Genomic DNA, 12,347 nt, shown 5'->3' on the forward strand with positions numbered 1-12,347 from the left:
TATGTTTAAATCCCACGAATTGCAACTTGTAGTGGTCTTCTTGTGAAATGTTTCAAATCCCATAGGCGAGAAACGCTTTCGGTCTTTAGGGGTAAACCTGTAGTGGTCTTCTTGTGAAATGCTCTGCCAAACAGATGACCCCTATAGGCCATAAGTGTTTCTCCTATTTGAAAATCCGTGATGTGGATTTTTAACCAACCTTCTTTTGCCACCTTAGATGTCACCCTTTTCCATCGCTCTAGTTTGAAACCAACCCCAAATGCAAGATAGGTCGAAAGTGTTTCTTCCCTTTGAAAATCCATGATACATAGATTTTCAGCCAACTTTCTTTTGCCACCTTAGATGCCACCCTTTTCTATTGCTCTAGTTTGAACCCAACCTCAAATGCAAGACTACAAAATCTCTGTAGCTTTTTTATGCTTGCGAAAAGTGCACAAATGTCACGTAGCATGTAGCGTGTATGTGGGCTCGACCGGACTACGAGACCACATGTCGGAGAGCGGGCAGTGAGTGAGTCGGGGGTTCAGTGGTGAGACGCCTGGGTGGGCGTCCGGGCTAGTGTGGGAAGGCAAGTCCCTACATATAGCCCAGTGGGATGGGGAGATTCCTCATTCTTGCTGGGAGATAAAGAGGAGCCATTCCTCTCTCACTTAGTGTGTCCACAAGAGTCCATACTAACCGGAACAAAGGATAAGGAACCTTATTTTTTAATCTTTGGGTGGGTGAGTGGAGACAACCAATCGTGAGCTCTTTGCAAGCAGACCATGGCAGCTTGAGGAGCTCTCTCTCTATCTCCTCTCTCATGAGGCACACACAGCTCTCTCTCTCTCTCGTTGAGGCGCACACAGCTCTCTCTCTCTCGAATTGGAATTGGAATTGGGAATTTCCCTCTCAAGCGTCTCTTATGACAAGCGGGCAACAGTAGCACACAGATGTGCAAGGATGACATCCATAACCACACGGCCGCTCACGGCAGTGTGTGAGAGAGCAGCCACGTTAACCCCTCGCCTTCTCAAATAGCCAGCTGCAACTTCGTGTGACAGCAACCACGTCAACCCGTCCCCTTCTCAAATAGCTTCGTGTTGTGCCCTATGTAGCAATAACACGACCAACAGCGAGACAAAGGCTACAAGCTAGGCAACCACCATACAACCGGCGTGCCAGTGCTCAGTGTAAGCTGGCAAGAGTAGCCGGCGGTCCACAATAGGACACCCGCTCAGGGGTTTATGGCCAAAGCGCACGAACATTTCAGTTGTTTTTGGTGACGTCTGATGTTGTGGGAAGAGGATATTAGACGGCATGACAAGTTCACCTACTACGAAACTTTTATAAGTTCATCAACTTTACAGGCCTCAACATCTTCTTTGCACTTTGGGGAAATGTGACAAGGCTGTTGTCACGGAGAGTTCTAAGTGTCTCCTACTGTGAGGTGGCCCTTCAATAAGTTGTGGGGGAGGATCAGCCAGATGTAGTATTAACACGTTTGGACTGAGGCATGAGGCAACCATTGCAAAACATACACTCATAGCATGGTTGGAGGCAAAGTTTGCTGAGACATTGTATAGCGAAGTTCTATCCTCTGCACAGATGGCTCCTCGTTCTACAATAGCAACTTCATTCAGCCCTAATGGAACCATACTTACAACTCATGGTGTTCATACTGTCAAAATCATTTGCTGCAAAATCGGATCATGCCTGAAGACTTTGTGTGATCCATCGTCGATGTACTCCTTGGGTGGTAGGCTTTCCCGATAAGACATACTGGCAAGTGGGATCCTTGATAATGAAGTGAAGATCTGGGATGCAAACACGGTAGAATGCATTGCATCACATGATTTTTATCTCGACGGGGGGTTCACTATATGTAAACTATATCACGTGCGTTCAAGGACTATTTTAAAAAACCCCTTATCTGTGAATTTTTCATAAATAAAACACACCCTTTTTCTATTCAACCTGTGAATATCTCCTTTAAATGGTACCCTTCTGTATGTAAAAAAATGTATAAAATAAGGATTTTAAAAATCCCATCTGTTGAACCCACGTGCTATACTTACATATTTATGAGTGACCCCCCTCCCCCCCCCCCCCCCCCCGGCGGCACGCGCGGGAGATTTTTATAGGCCTATTACTTCAATTGCATTTCATGCTCAAGGGAAACTACTAAATGTTGCTTCAGGTCATAAGCTTTATGAATGGCAATATAGCACGCAGGAGGAAGATACAACTTCTCCTGCCATTGTACTAAGAACACGACGTTCTCTTCGTGTTGTACATTTTCACCCTCATGCAGCTCCTCTGTTACTTACTGCTGTGAGGGAAATGGCTTGGATGCACACCTGATTTCCCCATGACTCTAGCCACTTCACCTAGGTATCTTTAATATCCTCAACTTGCCATTTTTTTAGCTCCACTCCATCAGCCTTTTGAGGCAGTCTGGGAATGCACCTTTCTCAAATCCAAAATCATCTTTGCCTAATCCCACGGATTTGTGGCCTACATCATGGGTTAGTGATCATGACATTGTGGAGCTGTACAGGTAGAAAACATGATGATGGAATCTAATGGTGTGCAGCATGAACCCGTATATCAGATGCAGATACCTTTTTAGCTGATGGAGAGAGTTTGGAGCTTGCTAGCATCAATTCTAAAGCTCTATCGATGGATGTTTCTCCTAGACCAGCTCAAAATGATTTACCATTCTCAGCAATGCTTTTTTTGTCGGGATGTCGGGGATTCCGTTCGCTACTCCATGCAGCAAAATTTCGCTACCCTGCAGTGCTCCATGCAACAAAATTTCGCGACCCTGCAGTGCTCCATGCAGCGAAATTTCGTTACTCCACAACGTCTATAGCAGCCCACGAGTAGGTGGTTATAGTGGAGGGGGAGTCCTCAATCTTCTCACTATCCTTCTCTTGCAAAAGAGGAGTTGCCTTTAGCTTTAATAGTGGGGAGCGTGTGGAAAGTTCTCAGAAGCTATCATCCAAAAGGGACACTGTCTACCCTGCTTGTCTAATCAGTATTATAGGAGGTTTTAAACAATGTTCTAATATCATATGTTGTATTCTTTGTCAAAGCTTTAAGTATGGCTTGGGTTAGAGGTAATCGTGTTTTGTTGCCTATGTATGTATGTAGCAGCAATGTCCGTCTCACAAGATCCCGATGTGGCCAATCTGATGTCCATTATAAATGAACGATATGGGCAGCAAGCTTGGTCACAATTTACATAGACATAGATATGGTTCCATCAAACCTTTTCACATACACAAAGTTAATCTTTTATGTCTTCTATTTGTCTTATATTTTAATCTTATATGCAGGCGAGCTTATAATCAGGCCAGTCGATGCCATGGGGAGACAGACTATCCCACTTGGCCAATGGGGACAATCTACCCCACTTGCTCAGTCGGGGCAGACCACGCCTTAGATAGGCGCAAGGCCGAGTGGCGCAGGTCTGAGTGGTGCAAGCCCATCACAATATGGTTGTGATGAGTCTACACCACTTCCTCTACCCCCGCTCCCTCACGTCCATCTTCACCCACCACGACAACGTAGTAGGGAGTCTGAGGAGGTAGTAGATGTGCTAGCGGGGGGGGGGGGGGGAGCAGGCTGCTTTTGCTTTGGCAAAAGCAACACTAGGTCTCTCGATGCATCTCCCCAACAAGGGGGCTCTTCATCTACACATTGTGAGCCAGCTCCCAAGAGATCCACTCCACCGTTCGATCCACGCCTCCTACCATACACCATGGATGTGGATGGTACCCTCATGATGGATGCACGAGGAAAGCAAGTCATGAATCATATGCATGTACTTGCGAACTTGGAGCTCATGAACTCCTTCAAAAAGTGGAAACACTGCTATTTTCATTGCTGAGCAGCGAACCCGCTGCAGCAAAAATAGCAGTGTTTCTAGCAGCGAAACCGCTGCAGCAAAAATAGCAGTGTTTCTAGCAGCGAAAATGGCTGGACACCTAGCTACCCTTCTAGTTATAAGAACGCTGCTATTGTCGCTACTAGACCCTCATTCTGTTGTAGTGAAACATCACCAATTGAAGCTACAAATCACATTCCTTACATGCTAGAGGAGGGTAGTAGCAATATCAAATATGGAGTAGATATGTTGCTTAGGGCTATAGAAGGGCAGCCATTAGTCGATAGACCTGATACTAGAAATTCTATTGCTTTAACTACAAAGGGAACCCATATATTTGGGTTTCAAAGTCAGGAAAACCTACACTATAAGCCTCTACAACCATGCCATCAAATGGCATACCAAATATGGAGTGGAGACCAAAATCCATGCCTACGATGCTAACTCCAATGCTAAGTAGGAACGAAGAGCACTGGCTTGCATCTCGATTCATGTGTCGATACCACCTTCAGAAAAGTCGAAAGAGTCCGTAGGACTAGCAACCAGCAAGAGGCAATAACATGCCTATGTGCAGTGGCCTTACCCATCCCTATTCCCATAATAAAAGAGCCACACACGGTGCCAAATCCTAAAGAGGACTGTGCACACACCAATTCCAGGGCTCAAAAATATCACCCACGACCCCATAACACCTATATTTGTCATGCTACAACACCAACTTGCAAGCTGGAACTAGAAAGACAAAGCTCAATCAAGCGTGCTAGCGAAGCCAACCACAGTGACATCCAAACTTTTATCGTGGATGGGCAAATGATTCTCTGCCCTCACTCGCGGAGGGCATGCACGATAAGCCTCAAATCCAACGCCCACGTGTAAATCCGTAACGTAGTCCCCCCTCCCCACTCAAGTGTATAGTTATAATCTTCATCGGGAATTATAAAAAAAACAAAAACCCGAAAACGTAACAAGAAACGTCTAAAAAAAGCATGCCATGCACATACATTTGCACCTCGTGCACATACCTTTGCACCTCGTGCGCACACCTTTGCACCTCGTGCGCACACACCCATGCATTCACACACATGCACACACACTTGCACATTTACACATGCACACACCTACATGCGTATACACCCACCTGTGCACACATATTTGCATCTGCACCAACGAGCGCACCACACACATTCACATGCACGTGTGCACACATTCACACATCCGTACACCTTTAGGTGTGCATGCCCACTTATATCTCAAACACGTGCACACACGATACACTGCATCTACACGTGTACTCATATATACACCCACACATGTATACATGCATGTATATTCATACATCGCATACCTATTTATGCACACGTATGTGCGTCGCACCCCACACACATTCCTGCACGTACACATTTATTGTGCAAACATATTCACATGCACCTTTACACATCTTGCACCACATGTATGTGCACCACACCCCACACACATTCCTGCACGTACACATTTGTTGTGCAAACACATTCACACGTACCTTTACACATCTTCCACCACGTGTGCACATGGTCACACACACATACACCGCACTCCTTTGCACCCAACCCTGATCACGCTTGCAATTACACATTCGCTCCATCCACCACCCACACCTGCCTCCTCCCTCACAGTGTGTATATATATACATATATAACCTTCCCTTATTATTATTTATTTATTTATATAATAATAAGAATTCCGTTTTCCTATTTTTTATTTATTTAAAAAAAGCCCTTTTTTCTTTTTTTCCTCGTTTTTTATGTTCTTGTTTTATTATTATATTAACAAAAAGAAAAAAAACAGCGCCTACCCCTTCATGCTTGGCGGCTGCGCCTCTGCTCATCGCCTGCGCTCTTCGTCGCCCCATCTCCTCTCCCTCTCCTCGGCGGCTGCGCCCACTTCTCCGCCCAGGCTGCCCTGCGTCTGCGGCCATCCCGGGTCCTAGCCAACTGCGCCACTGCACAGCCCCGTCGTCTCAGCACCGTCTCCAGCCATTTCCTGCGTGACGTTGGAAGGGGCCTGCGTGAGTGCAACAGTGGGAGGGCATGAGGGGCAACTCGCTAGTGTACACAAGAAGAGATAGAGAGGGTTGCTTTTGTGGAGCCTATCCATGCTTTCTAAGTGGGGCTCCCCACGAACTGGGATAGATCTCAAGCTCCTGAGTTTGGCCATCCACAGCCCATGGAAATCGCACTTGCTCAACCTCATATCAAAATGATGAGTTGTGCCTTTCTGTGCTTTCTTTGATGCTCTACATTGTAGGTTTCATCAAGCTAAACAATCAAACAAGAAGAAACGAAGGCAATCTCATATCAAAATGATGAGTTGTGCCTTTCTGTGCTTTCTTTGATGCTCTACATTGTAGGTTTCATCAAGCTAAACAATCAAACAAGAAGAAACGAAGGCAATCTCTTGCCCACATAGCTACACATGCCATGTTTTACAACTTTTTTCACCCCCCCCCCCCCTCCACCTTCCCTACTACCCCCTTATGGTGGGCAAGTGAGTTCCTTCGTTCATGTGTGAGAGTCTCTGGTAGGGGTGTGTGAGAGAGCCCCACTCTTAAAGTCTCTCGAGTTAAGTGATCAAGTGTGCATGAGGGACGAAGCTCGAGAGCAAGAGAAAAACGAGAGAGAGAGAGAGAGAGAGAGAGAGAGAGAGAGAGAGAGAGAGAGTGTGTGTGTGTGTGTGTGTGTGTGTGTGTGGAAGCGAGATGTCTTCACTTCTTAAAAGTCGCTCTCTTGGATCATTTCTTAGGTGTCTAGCTCATTTCTCATCACAAAACAAAGGATGTGCATGTGTGTGTGTGTGTGAGAGAGAGAGAGAGAGGGAGGGAGAGCAAGCACGGCTTCACCACTACCCCAACAAGAGCCACTGGCCACGACTTCTCCATCAACCTATTAACTCACCCAGGCCTCTCCATCAACATTGTTGGCCACACCAAGCCAACCTCGACTTTTCCTACATCAAGAACCCGTGGCTTTTCACAACAACAACCTAGCAACTTCAAAGCACCAACACGTCCGCCAGGCACCTGATCAAGCACCATCCCATCGGCGCTCAAAGCACCAAAAAAACCGCCATTGGCACGATCGACAAAGCCCCCGCAAAGCAAGCCATCGTCAAAGCTACAAGCCCCCCGGTAAGAAGACCGTGACACTGACATACCAATACAAAGTCGGCACCACACAACCCAACCGGTGCATCAAAACCAATGCTAGCAACAACAAGGCACAATAGTCGTCGACAAGAAAAACACATCCAGCTACTATCGCATTCCAACAAGAGTCAATCAACGGAACACAAATGTCCCCGCTCCTCCTGACAACCCGTAAACATTTCACCCTTCATTTACTCCTTATTTTGACTCCCCACTGAGTGGGTAGAGTGCTTCCCACATGGAGAGTAAAGCTAGTACAGCTGGGTTTTCTTGCAGGTACATGGCCCGAATAGTCCACTAACTGCTAAACAACCCATAAGACCAAAAGAAAATCCCACTAAGACGAAACCCAAATCAACTTCCACTTATTACCACTAGACCCTCGCACATTTTTGGTGAGCATTCAACCCTCTTCACTCACATCCTTCTACCAGTGCACTTAGGAACATAGCACTGAACCGTCCTTCCTACCTTGTGGTCCATCTGACACCCATCCACACATCCATGCATGCCGACAATGATCACATCCAATGGTTTGAACCACACCTTATTAAGGCACTTCAACATCGGATCCCATTCTTGCACACAACATCCATGCCCCATGCCAACATTTTGCATGGTTTCCTTTGATCTAATTGTCTTGTCTCGTCTTCTTCATTGAGTCTTGTTCTTGCTCAATCCAACCCTCTTTCCACATGAATCAAAATTTCGACGTCTGCACACTCACAAGGGCTACTAGCCTTTCATCCACGCATGGCAAGCTTGGACTTCATTAAGATGCTCTCCAAAGAATCATCCATCTTGCCCAATTAATTGAGCATCCCAATTGCATTCCATGGAGTCGTCGGATCCATGCACCCAAACAGAGCTCTTCTCACACAACGAAGACTCAATCAACCACACTATGCATCTCCCTCTAATGCACCAAACTTGTCTACACTCATGCTAATCAAACAAGGTAGAGATGCCCAAAAGGTCAAAGCAACACCAAATGCCCAAGGTCGGCACTGTCCAGTAGGCTCAAGAAGAAGAAGAATCCATTTGGCATCTCTGAAAAGCCCCCCCATCATTCGTAGTTTACCAATATACCTACCAAACTGGGTGTCCTAAATTCTTCCATTCTCAGGGGGATAACCAACCTCATTCACACTCGCCTTATCGACCAGCCTCATTACACATCAACAATCAATTCCCTATCTCAAACCGTGTGTAAGAGTAAGAGAAAGATGAATAAAAAGTATCGAAGAAAGTAGAGTGTTAAGGTTTTCACCGAAAGAAGATTCTACATGGGTGCCTTTTTTTCAATTATGCATGCAATATATCCACAGGCTCTACATGTTATAAACACATAGACACTCTTCTTTCATAAACATGTCTTAAGCCTCACCACTGATAGTCGTCCAGGTACATCTTTGGATAGGGAGACCATGGCGAGCGCAAGCCTGACTCATGGTACGACCCATTGCCTGGACCTTCCTACAATCAACACGAATCTTCAATAGCCTCGTCTTCGACCACACCACCCATTGATCCACACTATCTCTATCCCAAGTGCTTGACATCACCAAATCCATCAAGCTATAGAGACCACCCAGCTCCATTGTAATTGTGAGCACAATCATATGCAAGTCCGCTATCATGACTCAACCAATGTAATAACCTTGACTCCCCAAGAAAAGATATGTCAAGTAAATGTCAAATAAAGTAGCAAAAAGAGTCAAAGAAAGAAGTTGAGTTAGAAAAAGTCTTTTGTTGAAGAAATGCATAAACACGGGCACTCCCGCCCACTGTCCATATATGTCACCTTTATATTTCTTCACAAGCATCACAATTTTTTTCACTTCTCACATCTCACGGCACACACACACACATGCATCTACATCTTTACTCATCAACGCTAACCCTCCAAGTACATATCTAGATGGAGGAACCATGGCGGGCACAAGCTTGACCCATGGTATAATCCATCGCTTAGAGAACCCTCGTCCTTGTAGGGACCCCAAACGAGCTTCAATGCATGTAAACTTTACTTCAACTCCAACTCAACAGCAACAAAAAGTCACTCTGGCCAACGTACACCATGAAGAATCCCAATCTCTAAGCATCACGATGTGACATTGGATCCTATCCTCCTCATGTCATGCCATGAAAATCTGGACCGCTACCTTCCCATGCAAACGATTCCGTTGTGGTCTTAGCACTCATTCAACCAATTACACGATACATACCACTTCTACCAACTACCTTATGTTTAAGGGTCCACACTACTTCTACAACCAACGGAGACCTAGCACGAAGAACCTTTATATTATCTATATCACTTTCCACGCTCTGTCTCGACAGGCAATCTACCATCAGGGATACCTAAAGTTTCTTATGACTTTGTCCCACATTTGGTTTGTGGATCAATCCCAAACTATACCACTTAACCTCAGCCGCCAACTTCATGTCATACCCTAAACCATCCACACCTTCTACCTCAATAGCAACTTCACTACCTACTTAGGTGACACAAGGAAGTAGTCACCATCAAGAGGGGAGATATATTAACCACTCCATTGGTTAACATGGTTTCACCCTCCTGACCTACAATAAGACGTTTTACCATCTTATCTACCTAAACGAACACTTATCTTTTGTAAGACGACATTGGAACATATATAACAACCTTTTATGCACTTAATGTCAAATAGAGAATGTCTACAGACTGCGTATACATAATTGCTTAAGATTAATAATAGAGACCGTCTCATTTTTAAGATTAATCAACCTTGTGTGAACACTAGTCATTTGAATATGTCATTTTTTTACAATAAGCAATACACCATCATTTCCCTTGCAATAGTTTTCTTGTGAGCTCTCCTTCCCTCTTCTTGCTTACTTGCATGCTATTGGGTTCTTACATACTAGATGAAAGCTTTTTTGAATAGGCTCGATTGTAAGTTTTACTCTTTCATTAGTTGCTTCTTTCCTCACCTTTTGTGACAGAGAACTACTATGAAGAATCGTCACTTTTTACCTCTATCTAGACATTGAGAGCTCTCCCTTCACCCCTTCTGTAAAGGAGCATTCAGGTGTGACAAACAGAGTGAAGATGCAACAGCCAAACAAGCTAGCACACCCACACAAGTTACAATTTGCTCGTCGAAGACAAGACCCAACAACAAATCTTTTGACAAGACTAAGGGAAGCTCTTCACTTGACTAGAATTATAATAATATTGATGGTGGTTAGACAAGACCTGGTTTACTTGGGAGTAAAGAGCATATGAGACTTTTTTTTAAACAAACTTTGATTATGCATTTAACCGTAGTATTTTATAAGTTTACTATAACCCAATAAAATTGTTTAGCATTTTAAATTTGTACAATTTTCTTAAAAGTACAAAAATTTACGAATTTAGTCCCACATCAACAAACTTACACATGGATTGGACCTTTGACACTAAAACTACAAGTTATCTTTGTTCTACCAAGGTGACTGTCCACTTATTGGACCCTCCACTCTAACACGAGTCAAGAGATCAATACTAAACCACATCATCATAAAGCTGATTTCGGTCCAAGAATTGACATTTTAGTTTCTGCATCTTCCACACTAAGGCTATCATTATCATGGCAAATTAGGTCTATAATATTGGTTTCGTTTTTTGCATAACTCTTGCTCATATTTGTTTGTATATATATGTTCCTTTTTATGTCTTATTTCTGTTGCTTAACATAAGAACACCATATTAGAGAATTTGAAAAAATTTCAATTCTCATTTTACAAGATTATAAAAAAGAGACCATGGGGAACCTTTTTAAGCTTTTGTAGGTTCTAAATGCACATTATTCTCTGACAACTTTTGAGTTTGTATGCTTAAGATACCAAAAAGTGGATTGAAAAGAAAATTTCCAAAGTCTTAGGATTTTTCCAAATTCTCCGATATGGTAATTAAGGATTCACTTTTATATATTAAATTTAGTATTCCAATTGTTAAAAATGAGCCGCAATGGTCTATTCTTACCTACTCTGCCTAAGTCTCTCCTTGGATTATCTTGGCACATGCAGCTCGGAAGAAATGCATGTGCACTCAAAAATTACCCCCAAAAAAAAAAAAACTTACAAAGGATTTCATATGCTAACAAGACTTCTTGATTGAAAATACCCTTCAGTCATGCATATGTACATGGAAGTCCCCTCGTTATGAGGAGCAACCATGGTTGAGCAGCCCGTCCTATTGAGGGCAGAGAGTTTGGAGACAGCTTTGAAACGTGTGGCACCCAGAAAATTATTCACAGTACACACCATTTGTCTACATTCAACTCCAATGATCTAAACAAAAAATTATGATGATTCCACTAGACCTAATTTCTTGTAAGTGGATACTTGTGAGCCATCTTCATTCAGAGCACACACATTACCCCATGTCTGCTGTGGTAGCAGCAGATATTAGGCCCCCACAAAGATGGGCTCCACAAGGACTCATACAAAAGCCCTACTGACAAGAAATCCCAATCATGCTGAAATGAACTCATATCTTGTGCAGAGAGTAAAAAGGAATAACAATGAGGACACATGGGTGTTAAATATCCCTCTCCAACCTCCTTTCATTAAAAAACTGTCCGCCTGCCGATCCTCGTAAAACCGTTGATTATGAATGTTGGGTACTTTCTCATTTAAAAAATTACTGCCATTTTTGGGTGAAGCAAAGGCTTTACAAATACAAGGCACCCAGCTTGTTTCAGCAATTATTTCTTGAAGGTTAGCTGCTAGGCCACAAACTACACCGTGCCCCGCCCATGGGTGTAGCCAAGTGTGAAAGAGTGTCTACATGCCTCCAGGTAACTCCAGTAACCACCACACCATGCTAACCATTATCAACTTCCTTCTGCCCAACTAAATGACATACTGCTGCAAAACCATTTGGAAGAGAATGCCACTGTGGTTCCCAACTGCTCACCTATTGCCTGCTTCACACAGAGGATGCCACTTTGGTTCCCTACAGCTCACCTAGTGCCCGTTTCACACAGTGCACCAAATCAGTTACACATCAAACAACCGTAACCTAGCCCGAAAACTGCATGGCAAGATGCCCTAGAAGCGGTAATTCATGTCCACATCCATTGCCCATGCAAACTTTGCCAGGAGAGATTTGTTAAAAATCTGTGAAAGCCACGAAATCATGTAAATGCTTATGTAGAGATGCCTCCCTTTAGTTTAAAAGCCACATGAAGAGAGCTAACCTACTTGCTACAGGGGTGATTATCCGTGAAAAATAGCAGCACGAGGAAAATGGTAACTAAAGATATT

General features: G+C 43.9%; 1 protein-coding gene across 3 annotated transcripts in view; it reads right to left on the reverse strand.

Moving 5' to 3' along the window:
- Positions 1-11,350: 11,350 nt before the first annotated feature.
- LOC147608854 (DNA topoisomerase 1 beta-like) overlaps positions 11,351-12,347 on the reverse strand; it is a 43,267-nt gene continuing 42,270 nt past the window's right edge. For 2 of the 3 annotated variants that reach the window (XR_015264305.1, XM_086788154.1), the window contains one exon: positions 11,616-12,200. Coding sequence is in view for 2 of the 3 variants with exons in the window: in XM_086788154.1 (XP_086644280.1) it covers positions 12,132-12,200 (69 nt within the window). In the remaining variant the exon portion in view is untranslated. Of the gene's footprint in view, positions 12,201-12,347 lie in introns of all 3 variants that reach the window. The other variant, XM_086788153.1, reaches the window with a different exon arrangement.

This window comes from Cibotium barometz, chromosome 52, assembly GCF_041138505.1.
Source record: "Cibotium barometz isolate CiBa-2024 chromosome 52, ASM4113850v1, whole genome shotgun sequence".
NCBI lineage: Eukaryota > Viridiplantae > Streptophyta > Polypodiopsida > Cyatheales > Cibotiaceae > Cibotium > Cibotium barometz.